We start from the raw sequence: 24263 nt of genomic DNA, 5'->3' as shown, positions 1-24263 counted from the left end.
TCGACACGAGTACACGACACTTCTACTACAACACATAGCATTTTGTTGTGTTTACGGTCACAAACGCACCTTAATTTGACACTTTACGTCAATTTCAAACGTGGCTCAGCAGCCAATCAGAAGTTGTTCTCGTCGGCGCTAGACAACAGCTCAACACTGCCGTCAATTGTTCACGTAAAACGTGCTGTGAACATAAAGGCCTTTAAAAACCACTGAAATCAATTAAAAACACAACTAGGCATATAACAAGAAGAAACAAATACAAAACTCACATGCAACAAAACAATAAGCAAAAATGTAAAAAACAACTTTAATTAAAACTTCATGTAGATAAATAGGGAAAGCCAAAACAGGACTATAGGATTTATAGCATGTCATCTATGGTTAAAGGCTGAATCGAGTAGCTTGTATGAACAATAATTATGTAACATAGTGAATTCAAACAGAATACAGTGATAAAATGGTGCTAAACGTGATGGACAACATGTAAAAAGATATACCTAACAAAGCTTTTATTTTATTTATTATATGCGCTGTATTGTCCAATCATCATCTGTATTCCTGCTGTCCTGCAGGAAGTGCAGAGATAGTGAAGAGAATGACACGCTGGTGTATTACCATTTAGGCCATTAAACTATGTGTTTACATATGTGTAAAACAGATAGATAAACACTATTGACTTAAGTACTAAAACATACCTAAGACTTAGAGAAAGGCATTAAAAATACTTGTAATGTTAAATGTGCAAAACATACAATATATAAAAAATATGCAATGTACAAAAATGTAGAAACATATATATTAGAAAATGATATATTTATATACCGTTTGCAAAATGACTTGCATATATCCAATGTGCAAAAAAATACTGGCATATCTAAAATCTGAAAATAATATAAAATGTCTATATAAACATATGGAATGGTCTCAGAGTATATGAAGAGTCCATTTGCAACAACAGATAACTCCATCTTCACAAACCTTCAGAAAACCCACTTTTTTTCTTCTACCTGAAACAATATCAATCAAACTTAAGTTATCTCTATTTTTGTCATGTCATTTCTACTGAGTCAAATCCACTCAACTTCAATTTGATTGATATTATCGCAAGCAAACAAGAAAATAACATTTTTTTCTAAAAATTCTACAAAAATGGAGTTATCAGTTTTTGCATGTGAACTCTTCATATGTAACATCTGTATAGAAATTGACATTTGTCCTGGTAATATGCATGTAGAAGTCTATAATCTCACAAGCTTAATGTAACAAGGGTAAATAATCGGAAGGCTGAAAATCATAATATGTGAGGAAGAGGAATCCAGGAAATCTTTGTAAGTCATTTTACCTACTTAGAAGACATTGTGCAAGGCCACAATATTCAGGACAGAAGATCAGCTGAGATTGCATGGGGTTATGATGTAAACATGACTTGCAACTCCGGAATATGAGGTGAGGAATCAGACAACTAAAATACATTAGTATGTGTCGGAAAAAAATTCAACAATGATAAGACTAAAGAGGTCATCGCAGGAGCAAACAATCGTTTATTTTTACAGGGATGCAGACAGATACATTGACCAGCAGAGGGCAGTATGTGCATGTGTAGTTATGTGTCTGCTCACAGTATCAGTATTTGTGAAAATACAAGGTAGGAATGTGGTTTAGGTCAATATTAAGATTAAGCATGTACATGTGATACACACCTGCATTAGGTGTGTGCTTGTTGTCTGCATTAGTTGAACAACAATACTAACACACTTACCACACTGAAATCTAAAGTTTATTAACTCATGCACAATTTCTATCTAAGATGGTATTTCAAAGCTCATTATAATGAACTAAATATTGTTACAACAAAGAGCTGGTGCTCTTATTATTTAGCTCATATTTTACTAGTCACAAAGAGATGTGTTTGGGATTCAGAGCTGGTTTGTCTGTATTCCTTCAGCTGTCTATCTCTTCTCTGCTCTTGATTCATCAGGTGTGTATTCCCGCTCGCAGCCCAGCCAGTACTTTGCAATGGATCGTGGGTAAGGAGGGATGACAATGTCCACATGTTTCGTCTGCAGAGCCGCTCTGTAGTATTTATCTGCAACAAACAGAAAAGAATGAACAAACCCAAAGGTGTCAAAGGAGGAAGCATAAAAAGGGTCTTTTGTCTTCTTGCTTTGAGTGGAATTTTGCCCCAGTTTTGACTTACAAGCAACAATGACTCCATGTTTTCATACCTCTCTTAAAAAAATACACATTCTGAACGGGGGTGCTTTTGTACTCCTGCGTGGTGTCCTCATCAATGATGTCGCTGTAGTCGCTGAAGTCAAACAAGTCATCGTAAAACCACAAATCATCCAATACGAAGCGGCTCTGCCTTCTTCTCTGTCCACGCTTCTTGCTGGGCTTCCTCTTGCGGCTGCTGCGCCTCCTCAGCAGAGGAGAAGACGGCGTGGGTTTGGGACTGAGGTACACTCGCCCCACCATGGCAGCATCCACAGGAGGCCTGATGCCGTGCCAGTCCCTGCTGATGAGACGAGGGCCTCTGTGGTGACTGCCCACTGGAAGGGGAGAAAAGTCACAGAAATAATGCAGATAGAAAATAACAAATGAGAGATATCATGCAAACGCACAACAGCTGGACCTTACAGGAGCCTCCAAAGAGCTCTGTGAAGAGATCCTCCAATATGTTCTCACAGAAGAGGTTGGTGTATTGTGTGAACAGCACAGATGGGGACGACTTGCTCATCTCGACACACTCCTCATGGGAAGGCTGCTGCTTGAACTCATACTGGTAGTACTTGTCACCTGAAGGAAGGCAAAACCACATATTGTAGGACTTGTTGACAAGTCACAGTATGAAAACCAAGTGTTTAAAATAATACAGCCGATGTTGGCTGTTGTCAATTTAGCAGCAGTTTCAGGGTTCTGCTGTCTGCTGCTATGCTTTTCCTCCTGTGACGACTTAAAATATCTGCTGTGAACAAAACAAATAGATAAAAACTCAGTTTATGGATTGATTTTCATCACACTTTTTCTTTTTTCTTCCCACTAAGGCTGTTCGAACATCTTTGCTAAATGCCAAATTTTGGAGTGTCCTCACATCACAAGTCAGTACGAGATTATGGGACAAGTAAAGTCTTAAGTATTGGAAGAAGTACTCAGATATTTAATTGTGTAAAAGTAGCAAATCCACAATTTAGAAATACTCTGTTACAACTAAGTGCTACATTTAAATCTCCACATATAAAAAAATGTACATATTAGGACTGAATATACTTTTACTATCCAAACTAAAAGTGCTCATTCTGAAGACGTACTGGTAGGTAAGTGTTATTCTACTGGTGCAGCTGGTTACTATGGGGAATCCTAATCTACAATAAACCATCATGATGTGTTTGTTAATTATTAATATTTTTATTATTCAGAACTGATAATGTAATTAAAGCCATTAGATTTATATAGTAGAGAGAAAATACCGATTACTTCCTCTGAAATGTTGTGGACTTTAGGTATAATGTAAAATGAAGTTACTGAAGTAAATTATGAGTACTTTAAAAGTGTACTTTTGGGCAGTACTTGAGTAAATGTATTTAGTTACTTTGTGCCTCTGGAGTATCAAGACTCCAAATTGGTCCTGAACCGAACTGCAGAAATCACAAGAAGGTTATAAAAGTCACAAATTGCATATTGCACTAATTGATTTTTGTGATTCCTGATCTTTGCTTTTTATTATAAAATGAAATACAGTTTAGTTTTCTATCCCTGTTAAAACTATTCAAACACAACACTCCTAATGGCTTTACCTGCTGAGTCATATGCAAATCGAGTGTCTTCATTTGAAAAGTTCATGAGCAAAGAAAATTAAAAGCTTTAGAGAACTGCAAGGTTTACCGGTCGCTATGTGCTTTTGAAAACTGGAAAATAGCACTCATCTCTACACAAATACCTTTGAAAAAGTACGCTTTCTCTTTGCCCCGGTGACTCGGTGCTGGTACGGCAAACGCAGCATCAACATCAGCTGGTATGCCACTGAAGCCGACTGAAATTTCCCTTGGATAGTCCTCATCCAAGACATCACCGTCAAACCTCCAGTACTGGTTCCCCTGCAGAAGAACACATGTGATGAGGTACTACTGCAAGGAACAGGGTTTGTGAGCACCATGTGTCCCTACTCAAGCTCTAAGCACTGAAATATTTCAAGTCAAATGAATAATTAACAGGATTTTTGGTTTATAGTGTGTTCAGGGCATCACTGCTTTGCCTCCATGTTTCTAAAGCTTTCTTTGTGAGGACACTCAGGTTAATTTAGCTAAAGGCGGCATCAGCAGTGTCCCAGCACAGAAAACTACTGTCACACTATTTGAAGTTGGGTTCCCAAGCAAAGAGTGATTGAATTATGATACAAGTGGAGATTCAGTGTTTTATAATACTCTGAATCTCCAATGATAAGCTTCACTAAACACTCACTAATTCCAGACTCTATAGAGACAGAAGCGTCTACCTTAAAGATGTAGGACTTTCCCTGGCAGTTGATGCGTGTGAAAGCAGCGCTGATGGGCCCAGAGATTCCCCAAACATCCTTGATGAGCTTGGGGTAACCAGGAAGTATGGACTTATCATCCAACTCAAAAAAATATTCACCTATGAAAAAAAGCAGGCGTCGGGTCAGTTTTCATATCAGTATGTCACATTAAGGGAACCAGGAAAAATCACAAAACACCAACACAGAAAACAGATTGAGAGTACAAATGTCAGCAAATCAGTTTGTTTTCTTGTTTATTTCCTCAAACTATAGTAGATGTAGAAGCAAAGAAGGAACATTTATGCATGTTTGTATTCTTTAAAAAAAACATGCATGACCTTTTTCTCTTCAAGAGAAAATGCATGATGCTAACTTTGGTTAATTGCACTGCAAAATCCATCCATCCATCCATTAAATTAGTACTTTTCTTTCTCTCTTTTTACTGACAGAAAAATAAATCCAGAGAGACAAAAGCGTGGACTAATTTATGAACGCCTCTGGGCACATTTTCTTTCATTCGGAAACACTGACATGACATAATTATTTTTAACATGCTGTAATGTTCATGTGCCAATTTGCTGTGTCAGTTTTAGAGAAGAATTTAGAGTATTGCTGGAGCATTTAGGAAAATAGAACAGCAAGGTTTAGATTTAAGTGTTGGTGGTGTGATCTGCTTAGATGTTAACTGACTAACAATAAAGTTTTTAAAAAAAGTAGAAAAGAACATTTCTATATCATAGGAACCTATGTCCAAGACAGCCAATATAAATGATTGACGTGAAACTTTTCAAAACTACTGGATAAACTCAAATCCATGATTAAAATTTTGAAAATTTGACCATTTTCTTTCTAAAAACTGACATTTTGTATCCAAACACTGAACCAACAACAGAGAAAGACAATAAATATCACTTACAGACAGACACCCATTTGCATGTTCAGGTTTACCTCTAAATGCATAGATGGACCCGTTCTTCAGCTGAAGGAAAGCATCAAAAGGTCGACCGCTGCAGGCCGCTGCGTCCAGATCTACAGGTGCCGTTGGTGCCTGTGTGGTGGTGGAGGGAGGAGTGGCAGGGGTGGTTGGAGTAGCGGTGTCTGAAGTTGGCATTGCAGTTGTGGTGTAGTTGCTGAGATTTGTCATTATTTCTGTCACTTCCTCAGTCTCCTCAAAGGTATCACCCCGAGCAACTGAGGGCAGACCATGAGAAGGTATTGTCAGTAGAAATATGCTTAATAATAAATTGCAACTCATTTATGCAGTGAAACTTTAATATTTCACAGCTGTACTGACTTTTTTTGGGGCAGATGGTGTAATAGTCCCCACAGCAGCTTCCATAGTAGACACACATGGAGTCACACTGACATTTGGTCTGAGCACTAAAGGAGCCACAGCGACCTTCACAGGACTCTGTGGAAACACAGTTTGTTTGTTTAGAGTGAAACAACATCAGTAGACTTGATCTGACTTTACCATTTGGTAACTAGCAACAGAAGAAGTACCAATACAGCAGTGTAAAATACTTCACCACAAGTAAATGCCGCATTTAGATTTACATAAAAATAGAGAAGTATTATCAGCATAATGGACATGATTATACATTGCATGATTAGACTTTTTAGTGATTCTGATTCATTAAACTGGACTCTCAGCAGCATTTTGCTGTTATATATGGTCCACAATTTAACTATTTTGTTAACTGTTACTTTAGCAAAATGTTTCCCAACCAAGAGTCCAGGTAATTCCAGTGAGTCACAAGGGTTTGTGGTACGATTAATAAGAAGAGAATAACAACTAAAAGTCTGGTCCTCAAATTTTCTTTCTTTCTTTTCCTTAACTGGACCTTTGTTTTTGTAAAAAAATCACAAGCCACGAAGGCTGGGGAACACACTATCATATTTTCTATATATATATTTGCATGTTTTCTTTAATGTTAAATCTGACATAAAAAACAACCCAACTATTGCTGCCAAATAAATGTAGTTGGGTGCTAATATGTAGGAGCATAAAAAGCTGCTAAAGTAAACTACAAACACAAAAACACAAAACTCGAAATTACATTTACATGCAGTACCTCACCAAATGTACCTTATTACCTTTCACTACTGCAAGCAACATCAATTTAAATGCACATATTTCATATCCCACTGTCCAAGAAGTTGTTATATTTTGAATTGAATACATGCACCTGCAAGCAAAATCACACGAAATAAACTGCAAAGCTCTTAATTTTTATCAATAATAAATGTATACATATATATTACACAGCAGTAAAACATTTTCCAATATTTAAAAATGACACTATATATATGTTACTAATGTAATATTACTAATGCAATGAAAATGCATCTTTCGTGTCAAAAATCGAATCCAGTCTCGAACAGTAACGCTGTCATTGCTCAGTGAGCTGTGGACGCAGAACAAAAGAGACCAGTTAGTTAGATTTCTGTTTTACAAATCAGACTAGGAGCTGCAACAGTGTGTTTGCAGATTTACCTTCTGCAGCAAAGGTGGCGTCCAGCAGGAGGACGAGGCCCAGCAGAACCACCGCTGGCTTCATGCCGACTCACAGAAAATATCTCAGTTTCAAAATAAAAAATTGTGTAAATTTCCTAAAGAATGTAATCACAGTGTGTTTACATGGATGAACCGTCAGATGGGTCTGAGCTGAGTGTCCCACTTTGGGATGTGCTGCAGATGATCAATAGATATTTTCAGAAGCTGCTGACCCCCAGGCGTCTGCCCTTCTGATTGGTCAACATGATAATGATTAAACTGTGAGGGCTGATCTCTGACCCGTCTGCCCCAGAAACACCATCCTAGGACAGCACAAACCTGAGTACTTTTAGGCCCAAAATGTGTTTTCCAATGTTTTCTGGCAAACGTAACAAATGATATCACGTTTGTTTATTAGTGCTATCATAATTGTAATAAATCTTGTATTGATAGTCTGTTTTAGCTAAAAAGCGATTAAAATGCAAACTTATAAAGTCCATTGTAACTATGAAAGTGCCTTTTTTGTCTTGTAGAGCAGATAAATATTTGGAACGTCTAGTAAAGTCAGCTTGTAAATGAAGAAAAGAGTTTTAATGTTGTGTAACCAGGACCGCTTTTTCCCCCCCTCTATCGATCCCTGGTGTAAGTAAACAACTCCAAAACAAACACAATGCCCTCTTTCAAATTTAGCCCTGACAACCAGAGTAGTGCATTAAAAAAGAGAAAGCAAAAAAAAAAAAAAAAACAGGTAGGAGATTTTTAATATCTTTGCAGTCCTTGTGTTATCCAGCTTGGATTATAGCCAGCAGGTCAGATTCAGCACTATGGAGAGATGCAGGACTTTTCTGCAGACTGATTAAAGTGATCTTAATTCTTTATCACTCACCATCTTCTTTCATAGAAACAGAATGTTACAGTCACAGCATGTTGGTTTTCCTCGAAGGCCTCAGAGGCTCAATAGATTGGTCTAAAGTGATTTTCTACCAACGACTGATTATCCACGTGTCTCCGCATTATTTTACCTGCTCTGTGCCCTACATTATAACAATGCAGTTGCTTTTACTTATTTAAAAAAATTGAAATAAAACCTAAGTTTCCTCATTGGGGAAAGCATGGTTTTGTTGGGTTTCTGCTAATGACACTTTAGAGTCTCAGCCTAAATATTTGCTATAGTCAGTTAAAGCTGTGTTTTATATAAATTTTGGATCAAACAGTGACGTTTTTTTTTTTTTTTTCCACAAATAGGTAAAATAACATTTTAAAGAATATTTATAATTTTAAAATCCTTAATACACACAATTCTTATTTGAAATAATGACAAATATTAGTAAAATAATAATTTGTGCTGATTTAAAAAAAATAAAAAATACTAGCACAAGTACAAGAGGCAACAGTATCGACTTTTCATCAGTTTAGTAGATCCTGTGTACTGTTGTTATGATGTCCAAAGAACACAGTCCTACTTCATCGCAAAAATATACTTTTTTCTTTATGGAGTGATTCAAAGAGATATCCAAATCCCCACAGTCAAAACCTTGTACTCTAATATGTCAACAGAGAATTTAGAAATAGGATTCATTCAATGTTCAGATGTCTGTGCTGGAAATGTATGCATATTTATTTTCAGAATATCTCATTTGGATATTTAAACATAACATCAGATATGACATAGGAAAAATGTAATGATACAAACACAGGTCTAGTGGTATGATTCTTGCAAAGATTGCAATAGTCCGTCCCCCAACATTCAACACAGACATATGAACACCGAATTAATTCTGTTTCTAAATTCTCTGTTGATATATTACAGTCCAAGGTTTGACTGTGGGGACTTTGAATAAGATTTTGAAAAGATGAAAAGTCACTGCTGTTGGCTATGGTACAGCCACAAAATTTGTTCAAAATAAAATATGTAGAATGATCAATTAACCTCAGCATGTTTTTGGATTTGTGAGAGGAAGCCGGAGAACCCACAGAGAACCCACGCTGCATGGGGAGAATATACAAACTCCACCAGGCCTCCGACCTGGGACGTGAACCAGGGATCTTCTAGCCGCGAGGCGATGGTGCTGACCACCGAACCACTGAGCAGCCCCTTACAGAACGTTCCTGTAATTTAAAATATTAACAAAGGTGAAAGATTTTATCTGAGGACGTCTTGATGATACTGCTGTTGAGAACATTCTTCTATAAAACATTCTCACAATGTAACATGACAACAAAGGAAGGACATTTGCGGTGCAACATTCAGAAACGCTGGAGAGCATCCTTAGAGAACTTTTTTCTGCCTTTAAGTAAAACATTCTGAGAGCTAAAACGAAAACTTCCCACTGAAGACTAGAACTTTGCAGAATGTTTTTAGAACAAAAGAAAACTGGACAACCAATAAAGAAAGTCAGAAAGTGTTTTAAACTGTATGTATCTTTGTTGTTTGTCTGATAAACCTGACAGAGGAAAGACTAAACTGATTACTAAGTGGACTTTGGTTTTCAGTGCAGCCTGTATCAGTTAGTAACACTTGGGTTGCTGCCATATCTCTAATAGCTGCCAGTTAATGATGTAAGATCACTTTGAGGAACATTCAGTGAAAAGCGTAGAAATATATGCTGAGTAATCTGCAAAGTTTTATGTATTTAAAGGTTTAAATAGCAAAGCTCAGGCCTGCATGTTGATGTTTCTTCTGCTGGTGGAGTTTAACTGCAGGATAGTGATTAAAAGTCACTGACAGAAAACAGCCTCCTGTTTGTTATGACTAATAATAGAATGAGATGGATTTATAAGGGTAAAACATTTAAGATAACAGAAAATTCTGATTAGGAAAGCATCTTTTGTACAAGAGATTTTTTGGGGTAAGATGTGATTTAACCGTTGAACTTGTTTTTAACCTTTATCTGTTACATAAAACGCAACCTGCCACCACACCTGGAACACTGTCTGGTGCGTCTATGACCTAAATGAATGCAGCAATTTTGTTGTGATTCCTTTCTTTTGCATCAAATTTGGGAAAGTCACAGTTGAAAATTATTTAGAACTGGTTCAATGACATCAGTGTCACTGCCTCCGTAGTTATTTACTCCTGAATTAACAGTTTTGATCAGTCGGAAGCAGAAATGTCTACTGCTGCTGGAGTTTCTCAGATCTCTCTGTGGTCTGGTGATAAGGATAAGAAGACTGCGTTTCAAAGTGTCTCTTATCCACAGAGCCCAAGGTTGTTCATTTCTGCCTCACTATTGTGGAGCTGTTACTGTCACTGATTTAGTTTTTTTTTTCAGGTAGAAATTTAAGAAAGAGCCTCCGCCTGAAGGGGTTCGATGTCAGTTTTGCTCAGTACATGACGATAAAATGTGTATTGTTCTTAAAGAGATCTTCCAACAAGTTATTGTTGCACTTCCATCATGTTAAACTTGAAAGAGACAGATTAATCCTCTGAGCCCTGAGCAGCTTCTGAGTGTTTTCTTTACTCCTGTCACATTTTTACTCCCTCTGGGCTCATTTTTCACTGGATTATAAGGTCTTGCGCATCTATGAAAAACAGCACAAGCAAGAGTGACGCAGAGGGAACTCAGAAATATAAGAAAAGAAACAACAAACATTGAATTTCTTTGATTATTTATTTCATAAAAATTGACAAAATTCTGGAATCGACATGTACAACATCTTTTTAAGAACCCACAGGTGTTAAATGTGGGAAAAACACCAACTCGAGATACTATTGATATAAAGCTACTTAAACTTACATTGAATTTGTTTCCATCTTTGTTTTCTCTCCGTTCTGTGTCAGCACTGCCTGCAGTTCTGCTGAAAAATCTCTGAATTTTTCTCACATGACTGTTGGTCACAGCTGAGTCACTGATGACTTCATGGTTGCATCGAGTAGTGCATCATTGTGTCCTTTTTCCTGATTTCCTGGTTAGAAAACATGATTTATTCAGGGGTGAATTTCAAATTGAGACACACTGAATAAAGGGATTTTGATAAAATATCAGGTTTCCAATGAGGGCACCGATAGACGGGGCCGATAGACAGAGTGACCCATAAACAGGGGTTACAGTTCCCGCAACGTGGCTTCGACTCCCGCTCATGACCCTTTGCTGCAGGTCTCTCCCCATTCTTCTACCCCCTTTCCTTTCTACCTCTGCAGCTCTAAAAACTAGAGAGCCCTCAGTAGAGGGATATAGTTGCCCAATGTACGATGACTTTGACCTTTGTCTCAAGGTCATACTTTATATCACCTATTTACAGGTCTGAATGTCTTCGTAAGTTAGTATAATAAACTTATGTCTTTTTGTGAGTTGTCACCAATGCATTTATCGATCCCAAAATCTAATCTCTCTGAGAAGCAACCATATCGAGATCATGTGTGAAGTTTCAAGTTCAAACTCCTCTCTTGTAAAGCTCTAGACTGTTTACTGACAAAAAAAACACACACACACATGCGGGCACGACTACTTTATAGATGTATATATACATACATATATATATATATATATATGAAGTTTCGCAATGAAACCACAAGTCACAGATCCATTGCATGATTCCATTCTCTCTGTTTTTAAAGGGTTAAAAAGTATGATAAAAAAAAAAAAAGATGTCTAAGAAAATCATACGACTAAATGCATCTTTTAAGTGGTAAAATGGTAAATATTGCCCTCCTTTAAAACCCACATCGTCGGTTCTTTAAAAAACATGTCATAATCCAAAATATTTCCATGACCTTTACAAAACTTCCTCCACATCCACAGAAGAAGATTATCATACTTCTGCATTTGAGGTTAACCTGGTGTAATGTAGGTATTTTATCAGTTTGTCTGACAGATTGTGGTGAAACAGTAACAGAACACCTTTATTGTCGCTGGAGACACTTTCAGGATTCGTATTGATTCTTTTTGCTGAGTACTGATTGGATACAATGCCATTACTGTCCTCACATATCTGTAAAGTTACCTACAACCTAATTCCAACTGTAATGAGTGACGAAATATTGAGAAATAAAGATTTATATCCACCTGCTTTCCATGAGCAAACAGTCTGTTATATATAGTTTTTAATTGGCATGAACCTTTTTATGTCAAATATTAATCTAGCCCTAATCCAGTCAGCTGCTCTGCTGAGGACAGAAAAGAGGCCGGCTTTCAGTGAACAATCACAAAACCTTTGAGCTTTTCATTGCCGATGATTCTCCATAACACAATCAGCCATAAAATCTGTACAAAGACAACGTTCAGCTCAGGCTTATTCTTTAATGTGTGTAATTAAAACAAAAAAGTTCAGCCGGTAGTAACGTGACTGGAGGTTTGTGTCTCTTTTCCTTTGAAATGTTAAAAACATCCCAACTTTTCTGTAGCCTTGTCTTAGAAGTTACTCAACACAATGCAGGTTGAGTGTTACGAAAAGAAGAAAGTTGAAGAAATTAACATCCAGAATTTGTGTATGTTTGGAAGTTAGTGTGAATCTTACCACTGAAACCTTTTGTGGACAAACTGTACAAACTGCTAACTGTGTTGTTGAGAAAAGTGTGTTTTGAAATAAATCACTAACTGATAAATCAAAATATGTACTTTTCAGAGTTAAATTGCTTAGTTTTTTTATTCATCATTTCTCCAGTTTATATTTGGAATATTCTGATTTATTAGTGAGTCTCTCACACAGTCAATGCAAACTTCTAGAGCTACTAAAGAAATGGGAAACAGTTTTAAATGAAAAGATGAAGAATTCTTTTCTCTGACTGTCTTCATCAGCCACAGGGCTGCCTCTATTCACTGATTGTTACCTGATCAGTCAGTAGGCAAAACATTAATATGGATTTATGCAGTATTCCACCATGTGTTTTAAGTTTAATTTACTTTACATAACTACAAGATTTCATTTACATGTTTTGCAAGTGCATTGCTCCAATTTGGCTGCATTTTATGGTTTAATTGAATCTGTTTCTTATCTTATTATGGAGTGTAGGAAAAAGTTATTTATGAAACAACAGTGACAGTTTGTTGTGTAAGATAATAAAAACTGCAGTGATGAGTTTATTGAGAACAGCGCAGATCTTTCTTGGTTTACAGGCTTATTATAACATTGAAGCTTCTAATTTGTGTCAGTTTAGTTCACTTTTAAAGCCTCAAAGCCGCAATTAATTTTGGATCAAAGTTCTAATATGCTGATATTTGAGTAATTTTAGTGATTTGTGAAGGACGCGTTCATCTCAATTTAAGTCAGACAAGTAAAGCTGAAGCAGTAGAACTGTGGTTCCTTACCTTGTTCCGTCGTTTACAGGGGCACATACTTGTTATATCACTATGAATTGGACACTATTTTCACTGAAAGAGTCCAACAGACAAAATGCTTCAAAGCTTACATTAATGTTTAAGTAAAGAGTGAACGTCAGGCAGTTAATTAAGAATGCAGCAGCAAAACTCCTGACCTTAAGCAACGTCTCTGGTGGGGGAATGTTTTATTTTTTTCCCCGAAAGTTCCTCTAATTGACGCTGACATCTCCAACGTATCTCTGTACTGCACTTTCTGTCCAGGACTTTAGGTACAGATTTTGCAGACCTTGTATTGCTGACTTCAGTGGATTTCTCTGCTCATGCACAGCAGCTGACCTTTGGCTAAACCTGACGGAGCTTCATGTAATATACCTGCCCATTAATCGTCTATCTGTCTCCTTGTCTTTCACTCCTCCCTCCCTCCCCTCTCTCTGTATCTTTACTGTTACTGTCCATTGTTTCCCAATAACTTCCTCTGCCTCTCTGTCAAGGATCATGATGTCTTTGGTGTTGAGTTAATGTTTGATGTGCGACCACTGATATAGATAGGCTGCTCATTTTAGTCTCTTTACTTCAGTGGCTCTTTGTGGAGCACATCTGTTTGCAGCTGATTTGTTTTTCTTCACACCGGATCTGTGTTTGCCTCGATCAGCTGACTGTTCTCAGTTACCTTTTTTTGACTCTGGGTTGTTTGTTAATTTTTCTGAGAGCATCATGGTTAATTGGGGGAGCTGGTTTTGGTACCACAGAAACTACTTGATCATCGTTCTCACTCCGCTCATAATCCTTCCTCTGCCTCTCGCATTGCCTTCCTCGGTGAGTGTGTGTCAGCTGGGCTGACTGACAGAACCTCACACGTTTTAGAAAGTCTAAAACAGTTGGAGTTGGTTCGATCGCCGCTAATAATGTGTGTTCCTTGTCTGTGCTTCATTTTTCTGCTTGTCACTGGACACTTCAGACAGGTGTCCAGTTTGGTAACTAAAGTTGAATTTTGTTGATTACTGGAAAAAAAAAAAAAAAAGAAACATGTGCAACATTTTTCCATAGGTGATAGACTAGAAAAAGAAATGATGACCCTACATATTTCAGATATTTTGTTTTTTTACTTACATATATTAGTAAGTCTCCATACTTGTCTCCTACCTGCTCTGTGTAAACACTGTCTGTAGTTCAGCTGAAAAGCCATTAAATTTTTGTCACGACTGTTTGTTGCAGATAAATCACAGATGGGTCCAGTTACACCGAGGAGTGCTGAATCTTTTTTTTTTATTATTATTTTTTTTGCAGATTTAGCTTAAAGAAAACAGTTCATTTTTGGCCAGCACATAATGCTTTAGTTTATTAGTGATTAGAGTTTATTAATAAGAAAAAAAGAATCCTTTAAATCAGTGACACTGACACTAGCATCTATTTTTTTCTCAACTTAAAAGTGACAGACATGTCAACTTAAAAACCTCACCGGCCATGTAATCTATTGTGTTTAAAACCTACAACGAAAAACTTAATTAATCTGCAAATTTTTGTAACTTTCATTTTTATAATTACAGTATTTTAAAAGGCTCCTTTACTTTATGACAAATGAGAAACAAAGGTGACTGAATGCAGCACAGTTCAGTCTTTGTGCCTCAACATAGAGCCAATAAACACATAAAGACTACAGATGCCTGGATTCACTTCAACCAGTCTCACCGTGCGCTAATTACTATTATCACTACTGATAATTAATTAATTAATTAATTAATAATTAGCCAATTAGACAGATTTTGCTGCGACTGAGCCAGACTATTGTTCTTTCCTATTTTCTGTCCTAGTGCTGAGCGACTCACTCCCTCACTCACCAGCTTTATATTTAATATACAGACTTTCGAGTGGTATCAATCTCCTTGTCTAATGCTCAGTAATAAAGCAAATGAACACATTTTCCTGTCAAACGATTTATTTAAAGCTTATTTTAAATATATTTTATAAAACAAACCACTATTGATTCTAAAATGCCTGAAGAAAAAGAAGAGGAAGAGTGAATGTAACTCAAAATATATGTATGATTGAATATGATGCATTTAATGTTGCCCAAACTGTACAAAATATTGTAGTACATTATAGCTGCAAAGTAAATGTAAGAACAAAAATGCACATACATCAAACTACTGCAGTGCATGTACAAGCAATTAGTAAATTTCACACAATTCTCTTGAATGTGTTACAATAATTGTCTCGTTTTAGATTTTTTTTTCACTCTTTTGTGTTATTTTTTTTCTTTATGTTTTAAAGCTGTACTTGCATGCTCATTGACTAGCGGCATTCACAGTTTTCATGACAGTGGAAAGTTTTGTGTCAGGCAGTTTAAACAGACTTTACTGAGGGATCATAAAGAGCTATCTTGGAAGACGCCACTGCGACAAACTGTTTGTTTTATGATCAAGGGTTGCTGCTATCTGCATGTGTAAAGTCTTACAGTCTTTTAAAGAGCTGACAGAGATAAGACAAAGGGCATGAAATACTGTACTGATTGTGCTTTATTGTCTCTCTCTGCTTCTGTGTGTGTGTGTCTTTGTGCAAAATGCAAATCAAACACCTGCGTTTGCTTTCTGTGTGTATCTTGTTACACGTGAGCATCTTTTAAACTTTTATATGATCTATCCCTGTGTTTACAGGAGGCGAGATGTGGTTACGCGATCATCCTCATGGCTCTGTACTGGAGCACAGAGTGTATGCCTCTGGCTGTGACTGCGCTGCTGCCGGTCGTCCTCTTCCCCATGATGGGCATCATGAAGGCTGGAGATGTACGGTTGCACTTCTGTGTTCATTATGTAACAGCTTGCAGTGGTCCCCAAATTTATTCATACCCTTCCATTAAAGAAAAGGCAAAATTCACGAAAGTCACTCAAATAACTAGAAACTGAAAAACAGTAATAATAAATGAAAAATTGCGAAATCATAATTTAGTGAAATAAGACATTGCCTTTGAATTGTGGATGAAAAAAAAAAAAAAAACGGTCCCGAACAAATTAGAGCGCTTTGCTAATGAGCAGTGGGTCAAAATACCTGTCAATAGGTGCAGAAGTTTGATTGAGAGTTATAGAAAACACTTGATTGCAGTGATTGGCTCAAAGGGTTGTTCAACAAAATATTAGTTTACGGGTCCCATCACGCTTGTTTGCTTGTGTGTGTGTGTGTTTTAATACTTCTGTTGAACCACAATTCAAAAGCAATGTCGTGATTTTCATTCTTTTTTTTTTTATTATTACTGCTTTTGTCAATTTCAACTTATTTCAATGACAGCTGTTTTTTTTTCTTCTTTAATGGGAGGGTATGGATACATTTGAGGACGACATGCACCTGTGTCTTACTGAAACCTGAAGGGGAAGGTTGCTGCTTATGAATATAAGGTTCTCAGATATTTTTATGATTAGGACATCAATTTTTCCTAAGGTTTTCTTCTAGCGCTACTTAACTTTTTAAGGTTTTTGTTGAGTTGTCTTTGATAACAAGAGCAAAAAGATCTCCAATAATGAAATAAACACAAGGTGGAGTAAAAGACAAAACAATCAACTGAAGTTAAATTGGTCATTTGATCACTTTAAACTGTGCGTAAATGTAGAAAAACATATTTGGTCCCCAACATCAGGACATCAGGATCAGCTAAGACCACCAGCAGACAGTTAAACAGAATAAAACAGAATGCAAAGTTTGTTTTGTTTTAATAGACAAAACACAACCCAATGAAAGTCATGATTTCACCCTGACTCAGGTCTTTACAGGACAAGTTTTTACTGACATGTACAAACCTGCTGATCCCAGTGTTTGACTTTTATTGCTCGTAAAACAAATGTGATGATGCAGGACAGCCATACAACAGGTTCACGGCCATGATGTATTTTTTGTTTATTCATCTGCTTCAGTCGGTGTCTGTTTGATCTCTTGCAGGTCAGCATTGAATATCTGAAAGACTCCAACATGCTGTTCATAGGCGGCCTGCTGGTGGCCATTGCGGTGGAGCACTGGAACCTTCATAAGCGCATCGCTCTCCGGGTTTTGCTGCTGGTTGGTGTTCGTCCTGCCCTGTAAGAGAACAGCAGCTCCCTGTGTGCACACTGCAGCAGATAAAGAGTCCACTGTGACCACAAGTCTTTCAGATCATGTTCCATCCATCACCAACTTTCTCTCACAAAAATTATACTCTTATACAAACAGCATCATCATTTATGTTTTGAGTGAAATGTGTTTTCTCCTAGAAATGAAAGACTGTGATGTGATAGGAACGCTTTCACTTTGAAGGAGTAACAAAGTCCACAGAAGGAGGTGGAGGCTCAAGTCTAACACAGGACTTTAAACCAAGAGACTGAGGGTTGTGTACAGTTTGGGATCAATATCCTTAAAGTATCTCTCCGGTCATTTATTTAGCTACCCCATTTTTTTTGTCTTTGTGTATCAGAGTTATATATTCAGAATTTTTTGTCTGAAAATAATCCCTTCCTGCCTTAAATTGGCTTTGATGTAACACTACAATGCAGCTTCATTTAGAATGTGCAGATCTATCTTTAAACTTCATCACTTGCTGCTAGGTTAATTTACCAAAATATTACAGCTCTGGTTTAAAATCCAAGTCTTTCACAACACATTTGAAGCTTCTCCCCCATCTTCTGGGTTACCAGGATGACGGGTCTCGTCTAATCAAATGTAGGATTTGTTGGCTGTAAAGGAGTGACGGCAGAGTGGTTAAACAAATGGCAATGGTGTGTTGAATTGAAACGTATTTGTGATACGTCACAACAAAAAACATTTGCACCAAACGTATCTGAGAACGTAGTTTAGTTGTATAAGAACCATCAAAGTAGTTTTTTTATCATTTCTATCCTGTAAAATATATAACACAAATCCATCTTTTGGTGCTTTTCATAATTTAAAACTGTCTTTGACAGACAAAAAAAACATTGCTCTCGACAAGTTATTTCATCTTGTGCAAGGTCCTGTGACCCCAAATACTGAAAGTGAAGAAAAGACAGAAAAATAAACTAGCCATTTAAAAATGCAAAAAAAAAAAACACACACAACCATTTACAGAAATGCTGCAATTGATGAAATGAGAAAGAAAGGGGTTAAATCACTTAGGTATTTTCTTTTTTTAAGCTTTAACATTCTGATTTCATGATTTAGACATTTATTTGAATTGGAAAACAACAATTTTCAAATCAGGAACTTAAATATTCAGCTTCATCAATTAGCTGCAAAGCATGGCAATAAATGATGTGTAATATCACCTTAACTCATTGTAACTCAATGTTACTTTTGTCGTATGTCCGTATTTGTGTGTAGTGTTTTCTGTTTTTGCATCACCTGCATGTGATTATTTCTCCTTAAATGCTGCACGTGTATTGTCAAATTTGTTAGGATGTTTTGTCCTTTTGTAGGATTTCTTCAGGGCCGCTTTAAATGGGCTTTTAAGTGTTACGTTCCTGAAAGCAAAACAAAACAGAGATGCCGATGAACACTATTTCTTTCCACAATTAATTTATTTTACTTTATTCTTTGTTGGTGAAAAACAAGCAGTTTACCTGGAAGGACAATGAAATAACTTCCTCCTAATTTTTGAAAAGTACTGTAGAAAAAAAGTTCCATGTCCATCACTGCATGGTCACCAACATGGTCCTCACCTTCTCTTGCAGGTTAATGATGGGCTTCATGATCGTCTCGGCCTTCCTGTCCATGTGGATCAGCAACACAGCCACCACAGCCATGATGCTGCCCATCGCCCACGCTGTGCTCCAGCAGCTGAGAGACACAGAAGTCCAGGCGGATGAAAGAGATTTCCAGGCTGGACAGGCTCAGGACAACATGGCATTTGAGCTTGAGACTAGACAAACTAAGCTGGAAATGATAGATGACAAAAAGTCAGACTTTGTGCCTCAGCCGGAGGAGAGAGCATGTAAGTAAAGTGTGTGCTAGATAGATGTGGTTCTTGAAAGAGATCCTCCCAATAATGTTTGTTTTCTCAATGTTTTGGGCTCCAGATGCCCAGGAGATTAGCCCAGAGTCACTGAGGGAGGCCAGAAGAAAAGCAACGGAGTCGAAGTACGACCTCCTGACCAAAGGGATGAGTCTGAGTGTGTGTTACTCTGCCAGCATCGGGGGCACAGCCACGCTCACCGGCACCACACCCAACCTCATCCTCAAGGGTCAAATGGACGAGTAAGGCATTAATAAACACGAGTCAGCATTATTTCAGGTACATGACAGCTGACTGTCCTGGACGTGCTCCTCCCCTCATCTCTCCATGTTTCTTTCCCTGAAGGATTTTCCCTGACAACGGTGGTGTGATCAACTTTGCCAGCTGGTTCGGCTTTTGCTTTCCCAACATGGTGCTGACGCTGGTGCTCACCTGGGTCTGGCTTCAGTTTATGTTCCTGGGCTTCAAGTAAGACAACTTTAACATAGGCAGCAATAGATGCTTGTGTGACCAATAAAGAAATAAGTGTGTTTAATACATCCAGCCAGCATCATGTTTACACTCACACTGTGAGGTATGCAAATATGTAACTAACAATTAGCATGGCTCAACATGGGTTTGGATCATGGACTGTACATAAAAGATGGCCTCTGGGTGTTCAAAGTGAAGCCAGTGTGGCCTCAAACCTGCATTCTTTCTGACAGCCAGCAGGGGGCGACTCCTCTGGTTGCTAAAAGAAGGTCAAATGGATAGAAGTCCATTAGAAAACGATTCAGCTTCTCACTTGATTTCTTACTTCAGTAAACTTTTCCTAATGAATTTCTGATCTCATTTACTAATTTTAAGTCTCCTTTAATACAACATGATGTTCGTTTTGTAAATGATGGTCCCATTTAGAAGCCATGTATAGTAACATGACATAATCTGCTGTGTGTGTGGCACATGAAAAAAAAGTGTAATGAATTTTGAACCTTCACTTATGAAATAAACGAACAAACCGAACTGAAGAAAACTGATGTAGTAAAGAGAAGCTACTACATTTTAATGTCCTCTAGCTTAAAGTTGAACCGTTCTACTGAACTTGATCCACACTTATGAATCTTTCCTTTATTTGTGTACCAACCTGCAGCATCTTTGCACTGTATGATTTCTCCTCAGCCTGAAGAAGTCGTTCGGCTGTGGCGGGAAGAGCGACAGAGACAAGGAGGCGTATGCAGTGATGAAGGAGGAGTACGCAAAGCTGGGTAGCATGAAGTTCGCTGAGATTGCGGTACTCATCATCTTCATCCTGCTCGTGCTCCTGTGGTTCACCAGGGAGCCGGGCTTCATAGACGGCTGGGCAACAGTGCTCTTCAATATGAATGGCGCGTAAGTCTTTTGCTGTCTCTTTCCATATTTTATTGCATATATTGAACAGATGGTGCTCTATTATTTTGGTAGTGTTAAAAAAAATCTGAAAAAGACAGAAAAAAACCGCAACAATGAACTGTTCCTTTAAGCTGTATCAGTGTAATCGACACATGATATAAATGAAACTTTAGAACTCCAGTGCTGTAACTGCTGCAACTATTGTACATCAGGGGAACTGTAGTTTATTTTGTCTTAACCCCACCATATATTCACAAAAGCAACAATTGCGCAGAGGAATACAGTCCCCAACAATCACACTGTTTGCTCATGCTTGCATATTGTTTATCCAGAAAGTTGTGAACCTTTTCTTGAAAAAAATCAAACTTAATCTTGAGAAGTGTTTAAAGTATTGACTCCTATTCTTTTCCCCTTGTAACTTTCTGGTTCATTCATTGGTTTTCCCTCCAACTGTGCAGAAATTATTCAGTCCTTGTCATCCAGTTTAACCTTTGGTCGTTTCTCCACAAACAATGTAGAAGTTTTGCATCAATAAGTTCATATTTGTTCTGCTGAATCAGAGCAGAAAACCTGGAAGCAACATTTTAAAACAACAATATGTTATCTTGTGTCCATCAGGTTTGTGTCAGATGGAACAATCGCCATCTTAATGTCAATGCTGTTCTTCGTCGTACCCTCCGAGCTGCCCCGGCTTGGTGGTTACGGTTACAACGAGGCAGGTGAGATATTCAACCTCACTTACGATACAATGCCTTTAATGGTGTTCATGTGACCTGAATTCCCTCTCAATGGAGCCCTCTGTGATCATTACCTGGCGGACCTGACACTGCTCTTTCAGACTAATTACTGTTTCATGTTCAAACTTCATCTGGGTCTCACAGGTAAGCCGATAAAGAGTCCCCCGGCTCTACTGAACTGGCAGGTGGTCCACGAACGAATGCCCTGGAACATCATCTTGCTGCTGGGAGGAGGCTTCGCTCTGGCTGCTGGCAGTGAGGTAAACATCCACAAACACCGTGATCTGTAGGAATTTAAGGCATTTATAACTATCAGATACTAAACAATGGTTTTGGCAATCAAATGTTTTCAGTCTTCTTGCACTTTTGTGATTCAGATCACTGTAAAATGTAAGACCTTTGCATTTTGTTCATAAAGCAAACTATATTCAGATATCACGCTGGGTTCTGGGAACATAAAATGAGTAAATGATCCTTTGGAGTTCTTAGATCAAATAAATGCTCGACTAATTAGCAAATTGCTTCAAAGGTTAATCTTTAATTGTAGAATCAGAGCTTCACTTTCACATTAGGGAGTTTTAGGGGAAAGGAACCCAAAATAAGCTTAATCAGCATAACAATGTGAAATAAAATGTCAATGAAACCACCCACAAGTGTAACAATTACCAATTGATTTCTGGGATATGCAGTGCAAAAACGGACACCAAAATAATAACCGAGTCCTACTACAACAAAACCTTTCCTGGTTTCTGCTCAGGTTTTCTGCCATAATGAAGAAGAAACTAAAGTCTACAGGCACACTGCGCACTATCTTAAAAGATTCTCCAAACTAATTTTTTTTCCCACAAGTCCATTTACATTTTTGGAAATAATTCTTATGTGGTTTTTTTTGTTTGTTTGTTGATGACAACAGGTCTTCAACACTGATAATTTAGTTTGAATTTTGCGAAAGTGGCTAAATATTTACAGCATCTTCTAAAAGACATCAAAAAATCTATCTAAGAATTTAACACATACAATAAATTATGTATAAAATATGATTTATTGAAACTGTAAATATGTCAGAATTCTCACAAGATGGCTGAAAATATGAGCCGCCGTTATTTGTGGGCCTCAGCTGTATATGTAAAATCAACAGACAATCCAAACCAAATAATCATTTAACAATGTCTAAAGAAAGAGAACGATGAGAAGAAAGGCATAATGGTGCTTAACAAAGAGCGATAGAGGGAGTGAGTCATCGCTAACTGGCTTGGAATCAGCTAACTGCTGTTCATTACAACCTCAAAAAGAAAAGGCAATGTGGATCTATCTGGAGTATGTAGTAGATTTTAAGATATTTGATCAAATAATGTCGAGTTGGAGGATCATCAAACAGACATCCTTCTATGGTTTAGTTGGATTGAAGATCAAGAGCTGGAAAAAGTGAAGAAGGATGAAAGGTTAACACTTTTATTGATAAAATGTAGAAGAGGCAGTGGAGGATTGTCGGATGTCTTGTTCCTGCAAGCTCGATGTGGGCTGAGTGTCCTGATGGAGCCGACTGAAGGCAGAGAGTTGAACTGGAGCACAGAGACTGCAAAATTACTGGAGAGGTTAGCCTGGTGGAGACTGGTGTGAATAGTAGACAGATAGCAAAAGTGACAGAGTCTTTACTGGTAGATGATTCCTGTTTGTGCAGATAGTGGACAGACAAACAGCGAGAGACAAACTAGGAACCAACAAACGACAAAGAATCAGAAAACACACTTGCAACCTGAGTAAAGGGAGACGACGAACACAAAGCCATGACACAACACTACAAACTATTCCTATTCCTGTTATGTTTACAGAAGTCAGGCCTGTCCTTGTGGTTGGGAGAAAGCTTAGCGCCTCTGCAGAAAATCCCCCCCTTTGCCATCTCGCTGCTGCTCTGCCTGCTTGTGGCGACGTTCACCGAGTGCTCCAGCAACACGGCCACCACCACCCTGTTCCTGCCCATTCTGGCTTCAATGGTAGCTCAAACGTCCTCAAGAATGCATACTTTACATGTGCAGGCAGATCTCCTCTTTGTTTTTAACTGTATTTTGTGTCTTTTCTCAGGCTACAGCTATTAAGATACACCCACTTTACGTGATGCTGCCCTGCACCATCGCTGCCTCATTGGCCTTCATGCTGCCGGTGGCCACGCCTCCCAACGCCATCGCCTTCTCTTTTGGAAACCTCAAAGTTTTGGACATGGTGAGATTCTTGTCCATCAGGCCTAAGGATTTAACCCGCATCTGCCTCATTAAACCATACATTTTATTTGTAGGAAATTGTTAATAAACCTAGTTGTAATGAACACGTGACATTCTCACAGTGTACTGCAAAGTATTCACAATATAAACCATTAGGAAACATCAGGAACATTTTATGAAATGGAACACTCCTACAATGTGTTATCAGATACAGAAATATCAAATAACTAATATTGCCGCTCACAGCAAGCATAAAAACATATCTGAGAGAACTGAAACTGAAAATCAAGATTATTTTTTTAAATAGGGAACTAAAATCTGACTGCTTTTGCTCCTACTGATCAGAATGTGACTTTCTGTTCCTTCAGGTGAGAGCCGGCTTCATGCTGAACATCATCGGGATCCTGTGCATTAATTTGGGCATCAACACCTGGGGATACGCCATGTTTGACATGGGCACTTTCCCTGCGTGGGCAAACGTTACGAGCAAACCCTGAGGAAGAGTCAGATGAACAGAAGGAATGAATGGAGGAGAGTTGGATTTTTATTTTATTTCATAACCTCAAATATTCTGCTTCGTCAGGACAGTGTGATGTGGTTTGATCACATTTGATTATTGCACGGAAGAAAATGATAGTTTTCTGACTGTGCCCACGAAGACAAACCAGCAAGAAAAGCTCAAGACTTCATGTGAAATCACCGAAACTTTTCTGTCTTTT

At 37.9% G+C, this 24263-nt stretch overlaps 2 protein-coding genes across 2 annotated transcripts; one reads left to right on the top strand and one right to left on the bottom strand.

Moving 5' to 3' along the window:
* Positions 1-1527: 1527 nt before the first annotated feature.
* vtnb (vitronectin b) lies at positions 1528-7156 on the bottom strand. Its single transcript, XM_008288610.1, has 8 exons — positions 7014-7156; positions 5811-5927; positions 5465-5707; positions 4496-4635; positions 3941-4097; positions 2641-2799; positions 2229-2552; positions 1528-2089 (listed from the first exon to the last, which is right to left on the bottom strand). Exons 1-8 carry the CDS (start codon positions 7075-7077, stop codon positions 1953-1955), a joined length of 1341 nt encoding a protein of 446 aa, XP_008286832.1. The 5' UTR covers positions 7078-7156; the 3' UTR covers positions 1528-1952.
* Positions 7157-14023: 6867 nt separating this feature from the next.
* Positions 14024-24041, top strand: slc13a2 (solute carrier family 13 member 2). Its single transcript, XM_008288609.1, has 12 exons — positions 14024-14097; positions 15936-16056; positions 17201-17337; positions 18940-19199; positions 19285-19462; positions 19566-19688; positions 20379-20588; positions 21207-21307; positions 21470-21585; positions 23158-23319; positions 23408-23545; positions 23913-24041. Exons 2-12 carry the CDS (start codon positions 15958-15960, stop codon positions 24039-24041), a joined length of 1653 nt encoding a protein of 550 aa, XP_008286831.1. The 5' UTR covers positions 14024-14097; positions 15936-15957.
* Positions 24042-24263: the final 222 nt, after the last annotated feature.

This window comes from Stegastes partitus, unplaced genomic scaffold (genome assembly GCF_000690725.1).
Source record: "Stegastes partitus isolate 25-593 unplaced genomic scaffold, Stegastes_partitus-1.0.2 Scaffold567, whole genome shotgun sequence".
Classification (NCBI taxonomy): Eukaryota; Metazoa; Chordata; class Actinopteri; family Pomacentridae; genus Stegastes; species Stegastes partitus.
This window is presented reverse-complemented; position numbering and strand designations above follow the sequence as displayed.

Bases quoted from the DNA above. Each gene is read 5' to 3' on its own strand.
- slc13a2 (XM_008288609.1), top strand. From the start codon at position 15,958: ATGGCTCTGTACTGGAGCACAGAGTGTATGCCTCTGGCTGTGACTGCG. The intron at 19,463-19,565 runs GTAAGGCATTAA...CTTTCCCTGAAG, and splicing joins CTCAAGGGTCAAATGGACGA to GATTTTCCCTGACAACGGTG. The intron at 21,308-21,469 runs GTGAGATATTCA...TGGGTCTCACAG, and splicing joins TTACGGTTACAACGAGGCAG to GTAAGCCGATAAAGAGTCCC.
- vtnb (XM_008288610.1), bottom strand. From the start codon at position 7,077: ATGAAGCCAGCGGTGGTTCTGCTGGGCCTCGTCCTCCTGCTGGACGCC. The intron at 2,800-3,940 runs GTATTTGTGTAG...GCCTTCCTTCAG, and splicing joins GAAAGCGTACTTTTTCAAAG to GTGACAAGTACTACCAGTAT. The intron at 2,553-2,640 runs GTAAGGTCCAGC...CTCCCCTTCCAG, and splicing joins AGAGCTCTTTGGAGGCTCCT to TGGGCAGTCACCACAGAGGC.